Source organism: Triticum urartu, chromosome 5 (assembly GCF_003073215.2).
Source record: "Triticum urartu cultivar G1812 chromosome 5, Tu2.1, whole genome shotgun sequence".
Taxonomy (NCBI): Eukaryota; Viridiplantae; Streptophyta; class Magnoliopsida; order Poales; family Poaceae; genus Triticum; species Triticum urartu.
This window is the reverse complement of record NC_053026.1, coordinates 282,118,541-282,139,218: the sequence shown is the minus strand read 5'-3', so window position 1 is coordinate 282,139,218 and position 20,678 is coordinate 282,118,541. Positions and strand designations below refer to the sequence as shown.

General features: G+C 48.2%; 1 protein-coding gene and 1 pseudogene across 1 annotated transcript; both read left to right on the top strand.

Moving 5' to 3' along the window:
• Positions 1-546: 546 nt before the first annotated feature.
• LOC125506987 lies at positions 547-7,766 on the top strand (annotated as a pseudogene).
• A 3,890-nt stretch (positions 7,767-11,656) lies between these two features.
• Positions 11,657-12,682, top strand: LOC125555889 (putative E3 ubiquitin-protein ligase SINA-like 6). The gene is made up of 2 exons (XM_048718697.1): positions 11,657-11,877; positions 11,981-12,682. Exons 1-2 carry the CDS (start codon positions 11,689-11,691, stop codon positions 12,680-12,682), a joined length of 891 nt encoding a protein of 296 aa, XP_048574654.1. The 5' UTR covers positions 11,657-11,688.
• Positions 12,683-20,678: the final 7,996 nt, after the last annotated feature.

Here is a 20,678-nt window from a genome sequence, read left to right as displayed (position 1 = left end):
AGATCTCGGTGATCTGCACTACTTCCTTGGCATCCGCGCCACTCGCTCGCCGTCAGGATTCTTTCTTTCCCAGAGCAGTACGCGGATGACATCCTCGAGCGCGCTGGCATGGACACATGCAAGCCCGTCGCCACTCCAGTTGACACCAAGGCCAAGCTGCTCGCTGCCGACGGCCCGCCTATTGATGATCCTACTGCGTACCGCAGCCTGGCAGGTGCCCTGCAGTACCTCACGATCATGCGGCCCGAGCTGGCGTACGCAGTGCAGCAAGTGTGCCTGCACATGCACGACCCGCGCGCCGGGCATCTGGCTCTGCTCAAACATGTGCTTCGCTACGTTCGAGGTTCCACCGAACTCGGGCTCCATCTTCATGCCTCGACGAGCCTCGACCTGCGCGCCTACACCGACGCCGATTGGGTTGGCTGCCCGGATACACGCCGCTCTACTTCAGGGTTCTGCATCTACCTTGGCGACGCTCTCGTCAGCTGGTCGTCCAAACGACAGGCCACTGTGTCCCGCTCCATCACGGAAGCCTAGTACCGCGCCATGGCCAATGCAGTCGCCGAATGCGTCTGGCTCCGGCAGCTCCTCAGCGAGCTGCTCTGCCCAGTGCGCTCCGCCACACTGGTCTTCTGCGAGAATATCTCAGCAGTCTACCTCTCCAGCAACCCTATCCACCACCGGCGCACGAAGCACGTCGAGCTCGACATCCACTTCGTTCGAGAGCGCGTCGCGTTGGGCGAGTTCCGCGTTCTGCATGTCCCCACGCGACAGCAGTTCGCCGACGTGATGACTGAAGGGCTGCCAGGAGACATCTTCAGAGAATTCCGCTCCAGTCTTTGTGTCTCCTCCTCCGACGTCACGACTGCCGGGGGGGTGTCAGCAGACGTAGTCTGTGTGTGTGCGTGTGTTGCCAATGCTCTCAGCCTGTGCAGTTGTATTCACGGCTAGACTGTGGTAGTGCCCGTAGTGGCCGTAGTGGTAGGCGCAGTGGTAGGCGTAGTGGCACACGATCTAGCCACGGCTGTGGTCTTGTAACTGTATATAAACCCAGCCTCTGAGCTAATGCAATGTGTGTTGAATCTCTCCTTCTCTCAATACCTTCCATGAAAAATCATATCAAACTTCCTCCAGCAAAATGGTAACAATCTGATGGTGCAGCACAATGGGATCTTGATAGCGTTGAAATAGAGTTCAAATTCCTTGCAAACAATAAGAGATTGCTGTGAGGAAACTGAAAAGAAAGTTACAATTCTCATAAATGAATCGGCTGCAAGCATGCAGTACCTGAACACAACACACGCGCACCTCCTTTTCCTACCTCCAGATTGCAATCTGCACGAGGTCACCACCCAGCCACGCCTGGACACCCCCCGCGCTCTTGATTAGCGGCGGCGATGCTAACCATCTAGGTCAACAAGCTGGAAAAATAAGCCATATGTTACACTGAGAGTCAAAATCGATGATCCCACAATTGTAACAATAGAACAAATAACCTAACCTTAAACCGGAAAGCTGCTACTTGGCTCCAGGCTCCATCTCCATGGCCATTGATCTGCTGCTTATAGATCATCAACCCTCCTATATTAGCCGTGACCCTCGATTCTTGATGCATCGGATGATAGGGGATGGGGTGGGAAGACCATGAAAAAAAAGGTATATCGGTTCGAACCTGCTCTGATCAGGTCGTCGAGGTCAGTCCTAGGGTGCGGGATGGCAGAGCTCGGCGACAGATAGCCGTCTAGATCCTACAGGTGCACAGGGCATCCACGGGACAAACACACCCAACACAGCACACTCGCATGCCCGCCATGGACAAATCACGTATGCCCACTCGCACACACATGCAGAGACGCATGCCATCGATCCAACACGCGCTGGAGAAGGTTGATGCAATGGAAAATAGTGCAGACGCATAAATGAGATGGGCGTTGGTGTCGTTGTGGGAGGCTCTGGACGGCCGCCGCTGCCCCAATTCGTACACGCGAGAGGTAAGCAGTAGCGCTAGGTTTTTTCTGTTTGGTGAGGTGAGATGTGCACCCAAATTTTTTTGTAGTTCTGTTTCACGCGGGCGGGTGTGAATCTAGGGGTGGACGAAGATTGTGCAGGACAAAAGGAACCTTACTTTTTTTAGATGTGGTAGAGATTTACATGTTAATTTCCATAAAATCCATTATTTGTCTCCAGAAAATCCATTATTTGTTTTCTAAAATAAATTGCATTAATAAGAGAGATTGGTTGATTTAAATAAGTTAGGAAAGTTTAGGAAAGTGCTGCTTTGCTAAAAAAAGAGCGAAGAGAAACATAAACCGGCATGGAGAGTGGTGGTGGGGGAGGGACCAAAAAAACCAGCGAAATAAAATGGACGAAAATAAACCATGGATACTATTCACCAACTCAGACATTAGGAGTAGAGATAGAGCACCTGCTTCCAGGCCCTCTCTATCTAGCCATCCATTTTCTGCATCGCGATTCATGCAAGCACATTTCTCTTTTTTGTTTCTCCCACTCAAAACATATCTTAAAGTTCAAATCTATGCAGCGTGGTAAAGCTTTCTAACTAGAATCTAGGATAAATCTTTCAGATTTTTGTCAAACATAAATATACAAAATAAGTTTTGTTTGATTAAAAAAACATTTTTCTAGTATTTATGCCGGACTATATATTTATGTTTGATAAAAAAATCTGAAAGATTTATCTTAGATTCTAGTTAGAAAGTTTTGCTACACTGCAAAGCTTTGAACTTCAAGATATGTTTTATATGAGAGAAACAAAAAAGGGAAAATTTCATATAGAAAGTTAGTTGTGCCGCACGGATCTTAAAGTGGTATTGAAGAGTTAGGATAGCAGGGCCGGGGTGCAAGTGCTCTAAAAATCCACGTCCTAAATGCGATGCATGTAAATGTGGGAAATGCCTATATGTTTATTATAAGAACCTAGCAAAGTGAGCGAATTCAGAATGATGCCCAGACTCAACTTTTTCGAAAAGGGGCGCTTTATTACTTAAAGCGCAGACTCATCTATACCTGGCGAACGGTAAATTCAGAAAACATCAGGAATGGCTACACAACATTGGGGATATGCGGTGTTGCGTTGCATCTACCGCATCAACCACGGCGTGGCACAATGGGTCTCAGCGGTGGACGCGGGTGGGTGGCACTGCCGACCTGATGTCATGGGCTGGTGTTTTTGCTTTGTACTTCTTGGACAAAGCTTCTTTAATATTTAGTTTTCGACAATGTTGTGAGATGCACTATCATTCCTATCATATTATGTGCTGTAGGAAGTGCAGGCCAGTAATTCAGACAACTTCGACTAAAGGGGACACTAGGAATGGAGATTTTGAGAGAGAGGGCCGGACAATATACTCCAACACTCCCCCTCACGTCTATGCTCCTTTGAAGCTATATGACGTGGGCAGCGTAAGCGGGGGGGCAGGCCACAATTATTTATTGCGTTTACTGGGTTTTGAACCCTGAACTTGTTGGTTGTAAGTTTATGCACCTAACCAGTTCATCCATCAGACCGGTCTGATGAAAGAGACTACGCAACACATTATACGTCAACACTCACCCTCACGTGTGGCGGGTCTTGAACTCAAGACCTCTTGGCTCTGATACTATGTAGAAGTGCATGCTCTAGCCAATGCAACCAAAAGACTGATCTGATGTAAGAGACTAGGCAGCACATTATACGTCAACACCCCCCCTCACGTGTGGCTTCCTTAGGCCTAAACGTGGATCGAAAGTGGGCTGCAATTTAATTGCGCCAGCCGGATCTTGAACTCAAGACTTCTTGACTCTGATACCATGTAAAAGTGCATGCTCTAGCCGATGCAACCAAAAGACCGATATGAAAGAGAGGGCCGGACATTATACTCCAAAAAAAAAATGGGAAAACAATCAACGCGGGACAGATGGTTTATGCAGTAGCAAGTCCAAGTCAGGTTACTCGAAGGCATTCAGGTGGATTTGTCCCCAGATAGCGTGGTTGTTGCCACTGTTTATTTTGTGCAAGGAGTTTTGGGCCTTTCCAGACTTGTTGTCAGCTTTTACTTGAAAGATGATCTTCAGCTTGATCCAGCAGAGGTATGGCTGCCACTATCTTTGTTTTCTTGCTGTAGTTATAACTTTTTTCTTTATATACGGTTATCTTTTTCAAGTTTCTCTACGCATGCATGGTTTTGTTCCAGTTGAGTTAAAACATAGTATGAGTGTATGTCAAAAGTTTTTTTTTCTTGTAACAATTTAAACCTTGGGCAATACCTGCTGGCACAGAGATTAATTTGGTTCATGTTATCTAGATTGCAGTTATAATTGGTTTCTCAGCCTTGGCGTGGTTGGTCAAGCCTCTTTTTGGTTTTATCAGGTCTCACCGAAATATCAAATCTCATTCCTACTGCTCTTTTATGTTGCACGTACTTGAATCATGACACTATATTGTTTTGATTTATGATGCAGTGACTCCGTCCCCCTCTTTGGATATCGAAGAAGGTCATACCTCATTCTATCTGAAGATGGAGCGGTGGCAGTTGGCGGCGGCGGCCTATGAGAGCACGCCGGACCGGTGAGACCCATGCCCGGCAGGCGTCCTGGATGGGACCTCAGGTCTTAGATGTTATGTTTGGCTGCGATGTCTGTTTGGTATTAGGCTCAGGCTATCTGCGCCCCTTCATCAACTGGATAGGTATAGCGACAGTTTGTTGCTTAGACGGCGGCTTTAGTCTTACTATTGTATTACTTTGTAAAGTCTTGTGAAAATAATTAATAAAGTGGCCGTATGCATCGCCCAGATGCAGAGGCCGGGGGTCATCCTCCTTTTCTAAAAAAAAAACCAGGACTCCTTGGAGCAATTTCATGGAGTTTGATGGCAACAATTGTGGATGACAAGTACAGTGCAGCGCTCTCTATTATTCTTGGATCTCTTGCAGTTGCCTTCTCTGATGTTGTAAGTGAGCAGAAAAAGTATGTTCACAATATTTTATTTTTTCCTTTGAATTGATCATCAATTATGCTGGTGTAGTAGTTCTCGAAATAGGCTTTCACCCTGCTTTATAAATAAAGCAAACATCCTGCTGGTGTAGTAGTTAGTTACTCAGTTTTGTTTAATCCTTGACAGTTTGACATTCAGAAAATGATAAACCCCTTTAGGAGTACAGCTCGAATTGGTCCATAATGGGATGGTCTGATCCAATGCTTTTACTGTTTCAAGTGGAGCACAACTTGCTAGCATTTCCGTTAGGTTTGGTCATCCCCTGTAGCAGCAGTCATATGCACGTGCTATCATGACACAGCCTGATAATAGGAGGATTATGTAATTCATGATGCTCCGAATATATTTTGAACTGTTTTTTAAATCATAAGGAGCTCAACATAGATCATATATGCAATTTATTTTATGTTGATATTTGATACATTGTTCAAAGAACTCAACTCAGTATGGGCCTCACTTGTCAAAAGTTCAGAAAGAATATCTGAAATATATTCTAAAAACAGAAATATCTCCTTCTGTACCTAATGAGCTCATCTTTGTGTTTGACCCATGTCAAGATACTAGTGTTAGTACTCGTAGTTTGTTTTGTCATTAACGAGAAGTGAAAATACTGCAGGTGGTTGATTCTATGGTTGTTGAGAGAGCTCGGGGTGAGTCACAGAGCACATCTGGATCTCTCCAGTCACTGTGTTGGGGATCTTCAGCCTTTGGGGCAATTGTGAGCGCATACTTCAGTGGTTCTCTTGTGGATACTTATGGTGTAAGGTTTGCTCCTTGGCGCGAAGGAACTTTGTAAAAGCTAATGACACCTCTCATATTACACTTCACTGATCAGGTGTTTCACTAAATGCAGATTTGTCTTTGGTGTTACAGCATTTTTACCCCTGATGACATCTGCTGTTGCAGTTCTTGTAAATGAAAAGCGTTTGCCTACTGAGGAACGTTCCATCTCACTTTCAAGTTCAAGGTTGATTGAAAGCTCTAAGCAGCAGATCAGGCAGATTTGGACTGCTGTAAAGCAACCGAACATTTTCTTGCCTACTTTGTTCATATTCCTTTGGCAAGCGACACCACAGTCGGATTCTGCCATGTTTTATTTCGTGTATGTTCAACAGACTCGATTATTTGATTACTTGATTGCTATGGATTGTTCTGTTAGACCTGGCTCTATATTCTGTAAACATACTTTTGGATTCTGAAGAAAAATATGAAGTTTCTAAGATGCTAGTGTTACAAAACTCTAAATACAAAAGGGAACAGGACCGTAAGCTACTTGGTTGTACATATGTACCTTAGTATTTTGTGTGATCGTCATCTTTTTAATATGGCTGATTATGTTACTCTATTGAATTTCAGCACAAACAAGATTGGATTCACTCCAGAGTTTCTAGGGCGTGTCACACTCGTTACATCTGTTGCATCCTTGCTGGGCGTCGGAATATATAATTCGTTCCTGAAGGCAGTTCCACTAAGAAAAATCTTTCTTGTGACAACAATTTTAGGTTCTGCCCTTGGAATGACACAGGTCCTCTTCTCTGCGTACTTATTCTAGCAGTCCTACTTACTCTTTGTTGGCAAATCATGCTTAGGTCTTGTGTGTTTCCACTTCCAGGTTCTTCTTGTCACTGGGCTCAATAGGAAGCTGGGGATAAGTGATGAATGGTTCTCCATTGGGGATTCCTTGATTCTCACAGTCCTTGGTCAGGTATGGAACACTATTGCAATGATTAGTTAACTCGGGGACTACGCATTTGCATTTGCTCCTTTTCACATTTATGATTACACTCTTCTGACACAAACATCAATGATGTCCAAAATTGTTTGTTAGGCTTCGTTCATGCCCGTGTTGGTGTTGGCCGCGAGATTGTGTCCTCTGGGAGTGGAAGCGACATTGTTTGCCACACTGATGTCCATTTCCAACGCGGGAAGTGTTGCCGGCGGTCTGGTGGGCGCGGGCCTAACTCAGTTTCTAGGAGTCACCAAGGACAACTTTGAAAATCTGGCTCTGCTGATCGTCATCTGCAACCTCAGCTCTCTGCTGCCTCTGCCTCTCCTGGGTCTCCTTCCAGATGGATCACCGGATGCCGATAATGGGCAAACAAAAGTCGATTGAAATATTTTGAGCTTCTCTTAGGGATTATAGACTCAGAGATAGTCAGATCCTGGCGTGAACTCGATCACCAGGGCGAGACGGGATGAGAACTGCAGAGATGTCAGATCCTGGCGTGAACTCGATCACCAGGGCAGACGAGATGACAACTGCAGCTAACTTTGGGCATTTGCTGGCGTGGTGCACGGTTGATTGTTGAGAAGAGCGCACCCCCAGCAGAAGGTGAAGTTCTAGATGACCGCACACCACGCTGCTCTTACCTGTAATAAAACTCCGCACCATCGCAGTCAAGATTCATGGTAATCTACATGCAAATTTGATGATGTTAGCTCGGCTGGGAAGAAGATGTGTCGTCTTGCATCACCGTTGATTCTCTGACATCTTTCTTAGGTAAATTAAACGCGGTAGATGAACGCGAAGACTGGCTGCACCAATGACTGCATGTATATACTACATTATCTCACTTTGCTATGCATGTATATACAGATATCCTTTCTTAAAGAAAGGAAACAAATGTGGAATGTGGAGCGAGTTTCGTACTGCTACATATTGCAGTCGATGCCAAAACCGACTGTGTAAGGGGTTATCCCAGGTAGCTTTTGTTGGGACGGACCGTAAAAAATATGAGCCGATTGTGAGTGTGGCACCATCGTGGGCGGTTTATGTGGACAGCTGACTGCTTTTGTCTGAAGATTGAAATATTGATGAAGGAAGCTCTTTTAGTAATGATAGGAAGTTTAACTATTACAATCTGATCAATGCACAAATGAATGAAATCGTCCAAAATCAATCCTGGAGTCTCGGCAATCTACCGGCTCCCGTGTACGACATGAGGATTGGCCTACGGGCATGCACCTTTACCTTAATTCTTCTTTCTTTCTTCCCTGATCTCTGGATCTCCACCTTTGTAATGCTTTTATCGCTGCTCTCAGCTATCTTTCAAAAAATACTGGGTTCCCGTGGACGACATCAGGATGTGCATGCGGCGGTGAGCTTTGGGGGATGAAAGGAACAATGTGCCGCCAATGACGAAACGACATTCATTGGCAACATCATGCAGCAAAATTTTCACATTCTCTACGACCTGGCCAGCGGCATCGTATCTTCCAGCTGGAGGAGTGCACCTCCCTCTAATGGAGATAAGGCTTGTAGACATGCCCCTACCAGCTAGATTTGAACGAGGCTTTGCATAAATATACAAATCATAGACATGCGTATGAGTATCGCTCCGCTGCTAGACTTAAATAAGGTTCAAGGCATAACAATGTAACAATGTAAAGTTGGCTTTGGTTTGCTCCGCTATCTCAGATACAAATTCAAAGTTTCTCTCCAGGAGATTCATGGCAAGAACCGGAGTAAGATACCAGGTGAGATTATATAGATGGAGCATGCATGCAAGCATAAATTCATGAGCGCGAGTTCCTTCACACATCTACTCTACTGTTCATCCTAATGCCATGATTAACCGGTGTTCAATCTTGTTCATGGTAAACACACGCATTGGTGAATCAGTTACACACTCATGCTTGAAGCATGATAGGCATTAGCCTGTGTAATATATATACCATGCTTAATTAACGTGTTATCTCTAGAAATGTTATAATTGGTGTGAGCATGAGCAATATATTTAGGTGGGGGAGCTCCCCCATTCCGCAGAAAGCATCTAAAACTCCCTCAAAATTTTACTCTCAACGACGATGATATATGTATAAGGTGTGCGCTATTATATGCAGTGCGCTCTCCACCCACATGCACTACTAAAATGTGTTGTCTTAAATTTATGTCACAAGGTTGCAAAACTATCATGGATCTGTTTACAGGTATGTGGTTACTGGAATATGTCGTATTAAATTTGTTTTTAATCAGATGAGAACTATTTTAAAAAGAACGATTAGCCAAATAATAAAATAGACAATAGCAAGGTAGGTGGACAAACACTATTACTAGAACACAAACAAATAAAAACACTATTTCTCTGGGGCAACATGGGCCAAGCTTGTTCTTAGAACCCGTTGTTCGATGTGGTGTGAGCCAGACTCGCTCAGTGGGCTCAGTAGGTATCCACTCCCAACTCTAACAAAGTGTGGGCTGAGTGTAAGGAGAAGATGGAACATGTTTCAGACTTCAGAGGATTGCTCGGATCCAACAAAGCCCCTAGCGAATAGCCAAAAAAAAGAGAGAGAGAATTCACTAGTTGAGGATGAGGACTACCTTACGCAAAGGTTACCTCAAAATCGACTGATGCAATGAATGTGTACCACTCGTCACCACCAAATAGTTTTGAGATGTTTTTATGAATGTTCGTTACACTGTCATGATTGAAGATCTATTATTTGAGATGTTTCTATGGATGTTCGTTATACTGTCATGATTGAAGATGAATAGATGTGAAGTTTTTATAAAAAAAACACTATGCTTGTTCATTTTGCTGTTTACCGTTGCAACTTTGGTGTCACTCTTTGACAGGGACTTGAGGAGAGGAGAAGCTCTGAGAGCAACTCCAATGGGTCGACTCAAACGGACGGCGATTTCGTCCGTTTTTTGTCTGTTTGGATCGGCCAGACGGATACGGATGTCCGCTTTTGCATTTGGGTCGGCGTGTGCGCCCAACGCTGGCCTGAACCCATTTTTGACGGTGCAAAAGAAAATTAAACGCATGCATACTAAAAAGAAAAAACAGCATTAATTAAACATTAAAGCCGGTCACGAAGGCCGACGAGAGTTCACGCGTCCACATTTGCATTTAAAAAATAATATAATAATAGCCTAAACTACGAGGCGGCGCGCTGCCCTAGGCGTCCTCGTCGTCGTCCTCCGGGTCCGTGAGGTCGATGAGCGTCCGCGCCGGCCCGGCCCAGGAGAACACCGTGTTCCAGAGCGCCGTCATGTCGGGCTGTGCCGGCGCAGGCAGTGACGACGCGGGGGGTTGTGCAGCCGCCTGTGCAGCCGCGGCCTGGCGCGTCTCCTCCTCGGCCTCGCGCTACTCCTCCTCGAGGTCGCGCTCGAACATCTCAAGGTACTCGCCGTCGCGGCGCTCCTCGGCCACCCTGATCTTGCGCCAGTGCTCGAGGTACGCCTGCTCCCGCGCCAGCGTCGCTCCCATCCAGACCGGCGGCGCGCGTACCCACTCGCGCGCTACTCCCGTCCAGGAGTAGCGCTCGATGGGGGACGGCTCGGGCTTCGGTTCCGGCTTGATGGGGGACGGCGGGGCCACCGGCGGCACCACGCTGTCGCCCGCCGCGGAGAGGGCAAGGGCCTGCGCCATTGCTGCCTCGTACCGAGCCTCCTCTTCCGCCTCCGCCCTGCGCCGCTCGTTCTCCTCGCTCTCCCGGCAGACGGCCGCAAGGGTCTCCTGGTAGGCGTCCTCCGCCGCCTGGTCCTCCTCGCGGACGACGAGCGCCGGTGGCGGCGACCTTCGGTCGACCTCGCGCACGCCCCGTCGCCTCGCCTTCTCGTGCTCGAAGGCGAATCACCTCGCCCAGTTGGGTGAGTCGGTTGCGTAGGCGGGGTCGCTGCGCTGCTTCGGCGTCAGCAGCGCCTGCCGGCGCTGCACCTCCTCCGCGTGAGCACGAGCCGACCGCGGCGCTGCCGGCACTGGGATCCTATCTGGATTCAGATGTCAGTCGTGCGGCAGCGTCACGTTGAGATACGGCAGAGGCTGGCGGTGCTGCCAGTGCCACTCCACCTGGTGCACTGGCACGTTCACGCGCTGCCTCTGCCGGCGAGGCGCCGGCGCCAACGGAGGCGTGAGGAAAGGGGTGGCGGGGGACTTGCCCTTGGCCTTGCTGCCGCTGGCGCCGGAGAAGAGGCCTATCTCGTTGTGGTTGTGGTGGCTAGGGTTGCCGGCGACGAGGGAGCAAAAGATGGCAGATGTGGACGGCGAGTTTGGATGAGGACGGTCCCGCCGCACGGTCGGCTTAAAAAAAACGAGCGTCGTCGCTGACGCGTGGGCCCATCGTTATAAATTAAGCTGACCATATGAGCAACGGGTAGTTGGACGGCCGCCATGTGAGGACGCGACGAACCGCAAGAAGGCGCGCAAAGCGTCCGTTCGGCGTCCGCGCCGACGAATTAACGGCGCAAATTTGGGCTGCAAATGCGTCGGCGCGGACACGACATGGACGTGATTTGGATTTGGGTCGGCGCGTTGGGCCACCATTTTTGTCCGCGCTGATCTAAACGGACGCAGGCGGATGAAATGGGTCGGGCTTTGGAGTTGCTCTGACTGAAGGAGCGCTGAACTCTGAACTAGTGATACAGGCATACAGCTGTGTGTCGTTCGTGTCGTCGGGCGTTTGGGTTGCACATTTTGACGACCGTCGATCAATCAATCGACCAGACATTAACACGGTTGCCTGCTTCTTTTCGGCAGCAGAGGAAGGGATGAAGTGAGTAGGACTGCTCTGTCTGGTGCGGGAACCACGTGAAGGGGTTCGACCGGTTGGGGAAAACGTCTCTCCCAGTCCCAGTCACCCTTCTTCTTCTTCTTCTTCTTCTTCTTCTTCTAATTATTCTTCGAGGCTTCCAGCCGTTCACCAAAGACACCAGAGAGAGAACGCAGGGTGCTAGTTCGGCGGCTTCGGCCATGGAGCTGGAGCTGCCCAATGGCCCGGTGAAGCGAGAAATGGTTGTGCATGAAGCAGCCGTCCGAGGAGGAGGAGGAGGAGGACATGGCGGCGACATGAGGATGAGGATGGATGTTACCGTGAGGATCAACGCCGACATGTTTCACTGCCCCATCTGCTTCCGCCCCTTCAAGCCTCCCGTCTTCCAGGTCGGACCAATTATCTTTACTCAACACCCGATTAGTCAAATACAGCAGCTGCAGCTGCACGTACAGATTTTATTTCCTTCCCTCGATGAATGGATCTATGCAGTGCGAAGGCGGGCACTTGGCTTGCGGCAGCTGCGTCGTGGAGCTCCCCTGGCAACAGTGCGGCAAATGCGAGCACGGCGGCGACTTCCACGCCTGCCCCTTGCTCGACACCTTCGTCTCCTCGGCCAGCGTCCAGTGCGACCACCACGGCTGCGGGCGCTACGTCACCTACCACGAGGCCGGCCAGCACCGGAGCGCGTGCCCGCACGCGCCCTGCTCCTGCGCGCTGCCCGGCTGCGGCTTCCTCGGCCCGCCGCCGGCGCTCCTCCTTCACCTCAACGCGCTGCACTCAGTGCCCGTGCACGACGTCCCGTACAGCAAAGCGCTCCTGCTGCAGGTACAGGCGTCGCCGGAGCCGCGGCACCTTCTTCGCGGGGAGGAGGACGGCCGCGCGTTCCTCCTGGTCGCCGGCGCGCACGGCCCGGGCGCCGCGGTCACCGTGTCTGTCGTGTGCATCAGAGCGGGCGCGTCCCCGTCGCCGCGCTACTCGGTCAAGCTGTGGGCCAACGGGCCACCGCCGCCGGCCAACCGCAAGATGGACACCATCTGGGCGGACTTTGAGGCGACGAGCAGCACGTCGCCGGGCACCGTCGCCCTGGAGGAGCTGACGTCTTTCTTGACGGTACCACCGCGGTATCTACATGGGGCTGGGGCGTCCAAGGAGTTGCCTCTCCACGTTCGCATCGACAAGATCACCTCCTGATCTCTTCCACTACTCTTAATCTTCCAGTGGGCATATGCCTAAGAAGTGATGTATTTTGGTTACTTGGTTGTACTCCCTTGGTCGCAAAATTCTTGTCTTAATTTTTTTTAAATAAGGATGTATTAAGTCATATTTTAGTATTAGATACATCCTATCTAGACTAATATAACACAAGAATTTTGAGACGGAGGGAGTGCGTAATACATGTCTTGTGGCAGGTATTTTGGTTGTAATACTTTGAGATCAGACGAGGTACTTCGCTAGTTCCGACAGTGGAAGGGTAGTTTGAGGCTGTTGGATTCATTGTAAAACTTTTGGGCAGGAAAGAAACCATCCTCCACAGGTTCTGGGGCTGCTCTCACTCTCAACTTTTCTGGGATCTGCTCCGCATCAAGCACGGCGTCGCTGTGGCCGCCCCGCCTCTCCACTCCGAAACTCACACGGCGCTGGCTCGGTGGCTTCTATCTTGGTTCGCTGAAGCGGGCGATGATGAGCGGGCGGCCATGGTTCAGGCGATCTATGGTCTTTGGCTCGCGAGGAACGAGACTCGGGAGGGCAAGCGGATTGCTGCTCCGGAGGAGATCTCCGTTAGGGTTCTTCGCTGCATGCAGGACTGGCGCATGGCCCATGATACTCCTGCCCGTGTCCCGATGGACAAACCTACTCAGCGCTGGGAGGCCCCGGATGCTGGTTGGTTCAAGGTCAATTCTGACGGGGCCCTAGCCAGAGGAGGTGCCAAGGGTGGCGGTGGTGCTATTATCAGAGATCATAACGCGGGGTTTGTGGCGGGAGCATGCTATTTCTTCCCTGACATCTCTGACCCGGAGGCTGCTGAGATTATGGCTAGTTTGGAGGCGGTGGACTTGGCGAGGGATCTTCATGTTCAGCGCATCCATCTCGAACTTGACAGTCAGGGCATCGTTGGCATGATCAACAGCCCCAACAAGAACATGTCTCTGGTTGGGCCCTGGATCGAAGAGCTCAAAACTCGCCTTCGTGGTTTTTTAGACTCCAGAGTTACCTGGGTTAGGCGCACGGCTAATATGCCTGCCCACAAACTTGCTAAGTTAGGTGTTGGTGACGAGAGGTGCTATGTGTGGCTTGAGGTTCCTCCAAGTTGTATTCTGGATGCTGTCTCGGATGACATTCCGAGCTTAGTTTAATTATATTCGTGTTTTCCCTCAAAAAAAACTTTTGGGTAACTAGTGAACGTAAATGCGATGGAAAGTATATTATAACTAGTAGAATGCCCATGCGTTGCCACGGGCTATTAATTTTTCTTATTGCGTCTATGAATACATTGCAAATCAAATTCTGCATGTATATATTTTGTCTGATTGCGCATATAATGTATCTTATATTCCGCATGTATAAAAAAGATAGCCTACAACAATTACAAAATAATTGAAATCCACATCACCTGCAATGTACAATGTATATATAGGGTCATGTAATTATATGTTACAAACTAAGATCTACTTGATGCAATCAAGATATTCCCTTACATGATCAGGAATATTATTTTTAGTTTCATTTGCACTATACTTCAGCAAATGTAATAAAAAATTATTTCTCAACTCATAACCATCATGCACAACAATATATATAATTAGTATGAAGATTTAATCAAGTTTTTTTTTAGAAATTGTTCATTCAAATCACGAATCAGTACAGAGTAGGTGACCCTTACAAGCACACTGAAACGCAAAAACAAAGGACCATGAACATCTAGAGTACCCTAAGACAACCATAACACAAAAAAATCTCCGGAGCCCAGTGTCATCATCCCTGAATCTTGAAAGAAGACCCCTGCAGCAGAAGGATATGCAACCAGTCGCAAACAGGTCATCATCTTCGACCACGATAGAATTGCCGCCACGCTGCTTCCTCCTTTCTTGACACCAGCGCTGAGAGGACATGGCCATCAATCCAACACACCTGCAACAGCCGTCACCATCTTTGGCTTTGAGTACCGCGAAAAGTGTCCCTTCCGGAAGAAAGAGAACTCGAGTCATCCGACCGGTCCAGCACCGCGGCCGGGCCATCTGCCCGGGCAAAGCAGGATCTCCCACCAGCATCAACGCAGAGGAAGGAGAAGAACAACAACAGCAAATCGTACCAACAAGGAAGAAGAAAGGTCTTCATCTCCCTACCTCCATCGCCCATCTGAGGACCCAAACGGCCAGTGCCGATGGACCTCCAACCATCATAGCCCGCGACCTCGACGAGATCCGGAGATCCCCAACACCGCTGGCTCCTAGACGAAGACAAAAGCCTCGCCTGACCGCGAACGGAGCCCGGAGAAACTTATTCCGACGCGACACCACCGCAACGGCCTCGGCAACGTCTCCCTCAATCCTAACCCTACCACACACCAACCTAGCGAACAGACCCAAGGTTCCCCCTCCCTCCTGCCGCCGAAGCGGCCGACCGAGAGAGAGGGAACCGGCGGCGTCACCGGCGGCGCGCAAGGGACCCCTAGTCGTCTCCTTGATCGCCTCGAGCGATCCAATTTTTCTGGGGGTGCGGTTGCGTATCTGACCTGACTGTTACGTGAATGACCACGCACCGTCGAAGATTTAATGAAGTTAACGTGTACCTATAGATTTCTCGTGCACATTTGGGGTCTATTTTTTTACCAATAAATCACTCAACATCTTCTTCTTTCTCCACCAACTATCTCCGTAGCCCAGGTTCACGTCCACCACCTCAATTAGTGACATATCGGGCTCTCATTCCCTCATTCCACCTCAATCAAAACACACTTTGAATTTCAAACACGTAACTATGCACTTGTGCTATATTTCACACTAAAGCTCTTTATCTCTTCACCCTGTCTCATTGTAATATGCAAGTGCCCTCTCTCCTTACAACCTGACTTTCACACACTATATATATATCTGTCTCTCGCCCCCCTTGTGTCTACCACTCTTCATATATCTCTCTCTCCCCTTCCCTCTCCAAACATCGCTCACTCTCCCACCCTCTACTCTCTCTCTCTCTCTCTCTCACTCACTCGCTTGCACGCACACACACACAGGTTAATTTTTCTCAGTGTTAACATTATATGGCTATAGTATGTCCTAGAAGCTTATACATTAAAGGAAAACCTTAACCTTTGCACGGCTAGGACAACTGTTCGAACTTAATCTTGGCTCATTTACTCCACTACTCTAGAGCACCCGAATTAATGGTTATACTCTATACAACAGACAAAAATGACTTCATAGGTTAATTTTTTTATCCACTGCTAGACTTGGCATTGGCACCATAGCAACAATTCAGATACTTATTCTTGTCTATATTATAATTTATTCAGAAAATGAGTCAAATTAACACTAAGATGAATACAGAAGGATGTATGACAAGAGATATAACATTACATAGATTGTTTTTCGAAGCAAATAATAGTTAGCAATTGTTGCACGCCAACCAATCATAAAAGTCCTCCCGTCCTACTCTGCCTTCGTCCCGCCTCCCCACATTACTTGCCTCCCAGTACCGAAACCTATTTGGATACTCCCATTTCGGCCTTTTCCACCCTCCCACTTTTACTTTTCATGTATGTTGCCGCACACCATTGACACCGTACGGCGGCCCGGTCTAGGAGTACACCCCGTTGCCACCAGACAATGTCACCAGCCGGGAGTACACCGGTTGGTCCATGCTAGTCAAGATTTTCGAAATCCTTGCCTTCATTGCAAAAGAGCTTCTCAACCAGTGGCTCGCTAGCAATCTCCCTCAAATCCTACAAGAGGTTAGGTACAATTTGTTGGGGAACGTAGTAATTTCAAAATTTTCCTACGCACACGCAAGATCATGATAATGCATAGCAACGAGAGGGGAGAGTGTTGTTCACGTGCCCTCGTAGACCGAAAGCGGAAGCGTTAGCACAACGCGGTTGATGTAGTCGTACGTCTTCACGATCCGACCGATCAAGTACCGAACGCACGGCACCTCCGAGTTCTGCACACGTTCAACTCGATGACGTCCCTCGAACTCCAATCCAGCCAAGCTTTGAGGGAGAGTTCCGTCAGCACGACGGCGTGGTGACGATGATGATGATGTTCTACCGACACAGGGCTTCGCCTAAGCATTGCTATGATATGACCGAGGTGGATTATGGTGGAGGGGGGCACCGCACACGGCTAAGAGATCCAAGGGATCAATTGTTGTGTCTATGGGGTGCCCCCTGGCCACGTATATAAAGGAGTGGAGGAGGGGGGAGAGGGCCGGCCCCTATGGCGCGCCCTGGAGGAGTCCTACTCCCACCGGGAGTAGGATTCCCCCCCTTCCAAGTAGTAGGAGTAGGAGTCAAGGCAAGGGAAGAGAGAAGAGAAGGAAGGAGGGGGCGCAGCCCCTCCCCCTAGTCCAATTCGGACTAGGCCTTGGGGGGGGCGCCCAACCTCTCCTCTCTCTTTCCCCTAAAGCCCAATAAGGCCCATATACTCCCTGGCGAATTCCCGTAACTCTCCGGTACTCCGAAAAATACCCGAATCACTCGGAACCTTTCCGATGTCCGAATATAGTCGTCCAATATATCGATCTTTACGTCTCGACCATTTCGAGACTCCTCGTCATGTCCCCGATCTCATCCAAGACTCCGAACTACCTTCGGTACATCAATACACATAAACTCATAATATAACCGTCATCGAACTTTAAGCGTGCGGACCCTAAGGGTTCGAGAACTATGTAGACATGACCGAGACACGTCTCCAGTCAATAACCAATAGTGGAACCTGGATGCTCATATTGGCTCCCACATATTCTACGAAGATCTTTATCGGTCAAACCGCATAACAACATACGTTGTTCCCTTTGTCATCGGTATGTTACTTGCCCGAGATTCGATCGTCGATATCTCAATACCTAGTTCAATCTCGTTACCGGCAAGTCTCTTTACTCGTTCCGTAAAACATCATCCCGCAACTAACTCATTAGTTGCAATGCTTGCAAGGCTTATAGTGATGTGCATTACCGAGTGGGCCCAGAGATACCTCTCCGACAATCGGAGTGACAAATCGTAATCTCGAAATACGCCAACCCAACAAGTACCTTCGGAGACACCTGTAGAGCACCTTTATAATCACCCAGTTACGTTGTGACGTTTGGTAGCACACAAAGTGTTCCTCCGGTAAATGGGAGTTGCATAATCTCATAGTCATAGGAACATGTATAGGTCATGAAGAAAGCAATAGCAACAAACTAAACGATCAAGTGCTAAGCTAACGGAATGGGTCAAGTCAATCACATCATTCTCCTAATGATGTGATCCCGTTAATCAAATGACAACTCATGTCTATGGTTAGGAAACATAACCATCTTTGATCAACGAGCTAGTCAAGTAGAGGCATACTGGTGACACTCTGTTTGTCTATGTATTCACACATGTATTATGTTTCCAGTTAATACAATTCTAGCATGAATAATAAACATTTATCATGATATAAGGAAATAAATAATAACTTTATTATTGCCTCTAGGGCATATTTCCTTCAGTCTCCCACTTGCACTAGACTCAATAATCTAGTTCACATCGCCATGTGATTTAATACCAATAGTTCACATCACCATGTGATTATCACCCATAGTTCACATCGACATGTGACCAACACCCAAAGGGTTTACTAGAGTCAACAATCTAGTTCACATCGCTATGTGATTAACACCCAAAGAGTACTAAGGTGTGATCATGTTTTGCTTGTGAGGGAAGTTTAGTCAACGGGTCTGCCACATTCAGATCCGTAAGTATTTTGCAAATTTCTATGTCAACAATGCTCTGCACGGAACTATTCTAGCTAATTGCTCCCACTTTCAATATGTATCCAGATTGAGATTTAGAGTCATCTGGACCAGTGTCATGTTGGAAATATGCCCTAGAGGCAATAATAAAATGGTTATTATTATATTTCTTTGTTCACGATAATTGTCTATTGTTCATGCTATAATTGTGTTATCCGGAAATCGTAATACATGTGTTAATACATAGACCACAACACGTCCCTAGTGAGCCTCTAGTTGACTAGCTCGTTGATCAAAAGATAGTCATGGTTTCCTGACTATGGACATTGGATGTCATTGATAACGGGATCACATCATTAGGAGAATGATGTGATGGACAAGACCCAATCCTAAGCATAGCTCAAAGATCGTGTAGTTCGTTTGCTATAGCTTTTCCGAATGTCAAGTATCATTTCCTTAGACCATGAGATTGTGCAACTCCCGGATACCGTAGGAGTGCTTTGGGTGTGCCAAACGTCACAACATAACTGGGTGACTATAAAGGTACACTACAGGTATCTCCGAAAGTGTCTGTTGGGTTGGCACGGATCGAGACTGGGATTTGTCACTCCGTATGACGGAGAGGTATCTCTGGGCCCACTCGGTAATGCATCATCATAATGAGCTCAATGTGACCAAGTGGTTGATCACGGGATCATGCATTACGGTACGAGTAAAGTGACTTGTCGGTAATGAGATTGAACGAGGTATTGGGATACCGACGATCGAGTCTCGGGCAAGTAACATACCGATTGACAAAGAGAATTGTATACGGATTGATTGAATCCTCGACATCGTGGTTCATCCGATGAGATCATCGAGGAGCATGTGGGAGCCAACATGGGTATCCAGATCCTGCTGTTGGTTATTGACCGGAGAGTCGTCTCGGTCATGTCTGCATGTCTCCGGAACCCGTAGGGTCTACACACTTAAGGTTCGGTGACGCTATGGTTGTTGAGATATTAGTATACGATAACCCGAAAGTTGTTCGGAGTCCCGGATGAGATCCCAGACGTCACGAGGAGTTCCAGAATGGTCCGGAGGTGAAGATTTATATATAGGAAGTCAAGTTTCGGCCTTCGGGAAAGTTTCGAGGGTAATCGGTATTGTACCGGGACCACCGGAAGGGTCCCGGGGGTCCACCGGGTGGGGCCACCTATCTCGGAGGGCCCCATGGAGCGGAATAGTAATCTGTGACTTGTAACACCCTTGATGCAACTATATCTCCCACGTGTCGAGGCACGACTTAGAGGCATAATCGCATTGAAGGCATATGTCGCAAGTCAGGCAATCATCACAAACATCCCATGTAATATAGATAATAAAAGGGATAACATAGTTGGCTTACACTCGCCACGTCAATCAAGTACATAAATAACATTACATCATCCAAACACTCATGGCCCGACTACGGCGCCAAAATAAAAGACAACCCAACATGCGACACGGTCCCGATCACCCCCAACAGGGCACCACTACTGATCATCAGGAAAGGAAACATAGTAACGTTGAGAGTCCTCGTCGAACTCCCACTTGAGCTCGAGCGCGTCACCTGGAGCGGAATCATCAGGCCCTGCATCTGGTGTAATAGTAATCTGTGAGCCACAGGGACTCAGCAATCTCGCACCCTCGCGATCAAGACTATTTAAGCTTATAGGTAAGGTAAGGTACAAATATATGTGGAGCTGCAGCAAGCGACTAGCATATATGATGGCTAACTTATTCGCAAAAGAGAGCGAGAAGAGGAGGCAAAGCGCGAGCGAGAAACTAAAGGACAACCTGTGCAAACATTACTCCAACACCGTGTCCACTTCCCGGACTCCGCCGAGAAGAGGCCATCACGGCAACTCACACGGTCGATTCATTTTAATTAAGTTAAGGTTCAAGTTATCTACAACCGGACATTAACAAATTCCCATCTGCCCATAACCGCGGGCACGGCTTTCGAAAGTTCAAATCCCTGCAGGGGAGTCCCAACTTAGCCCATGACAAGCTCTCACGGTCAACGAAGGAATAGACCTCCTCCCGAGACGTTCCGATCAGACTCGGTACCTCGGTTCTTCAAGACACTTCGACAGGTTAAAACAAGACCAGCAACACCGCCCGAATGTGCCGACAAATCCTGATAGGAGCTGCACATATCTCGTTCTCAGGGCACACTCAGATGAGCGCTCCATACAACTAAAACCAAACCCCGAGTTTCCCCGAGGGG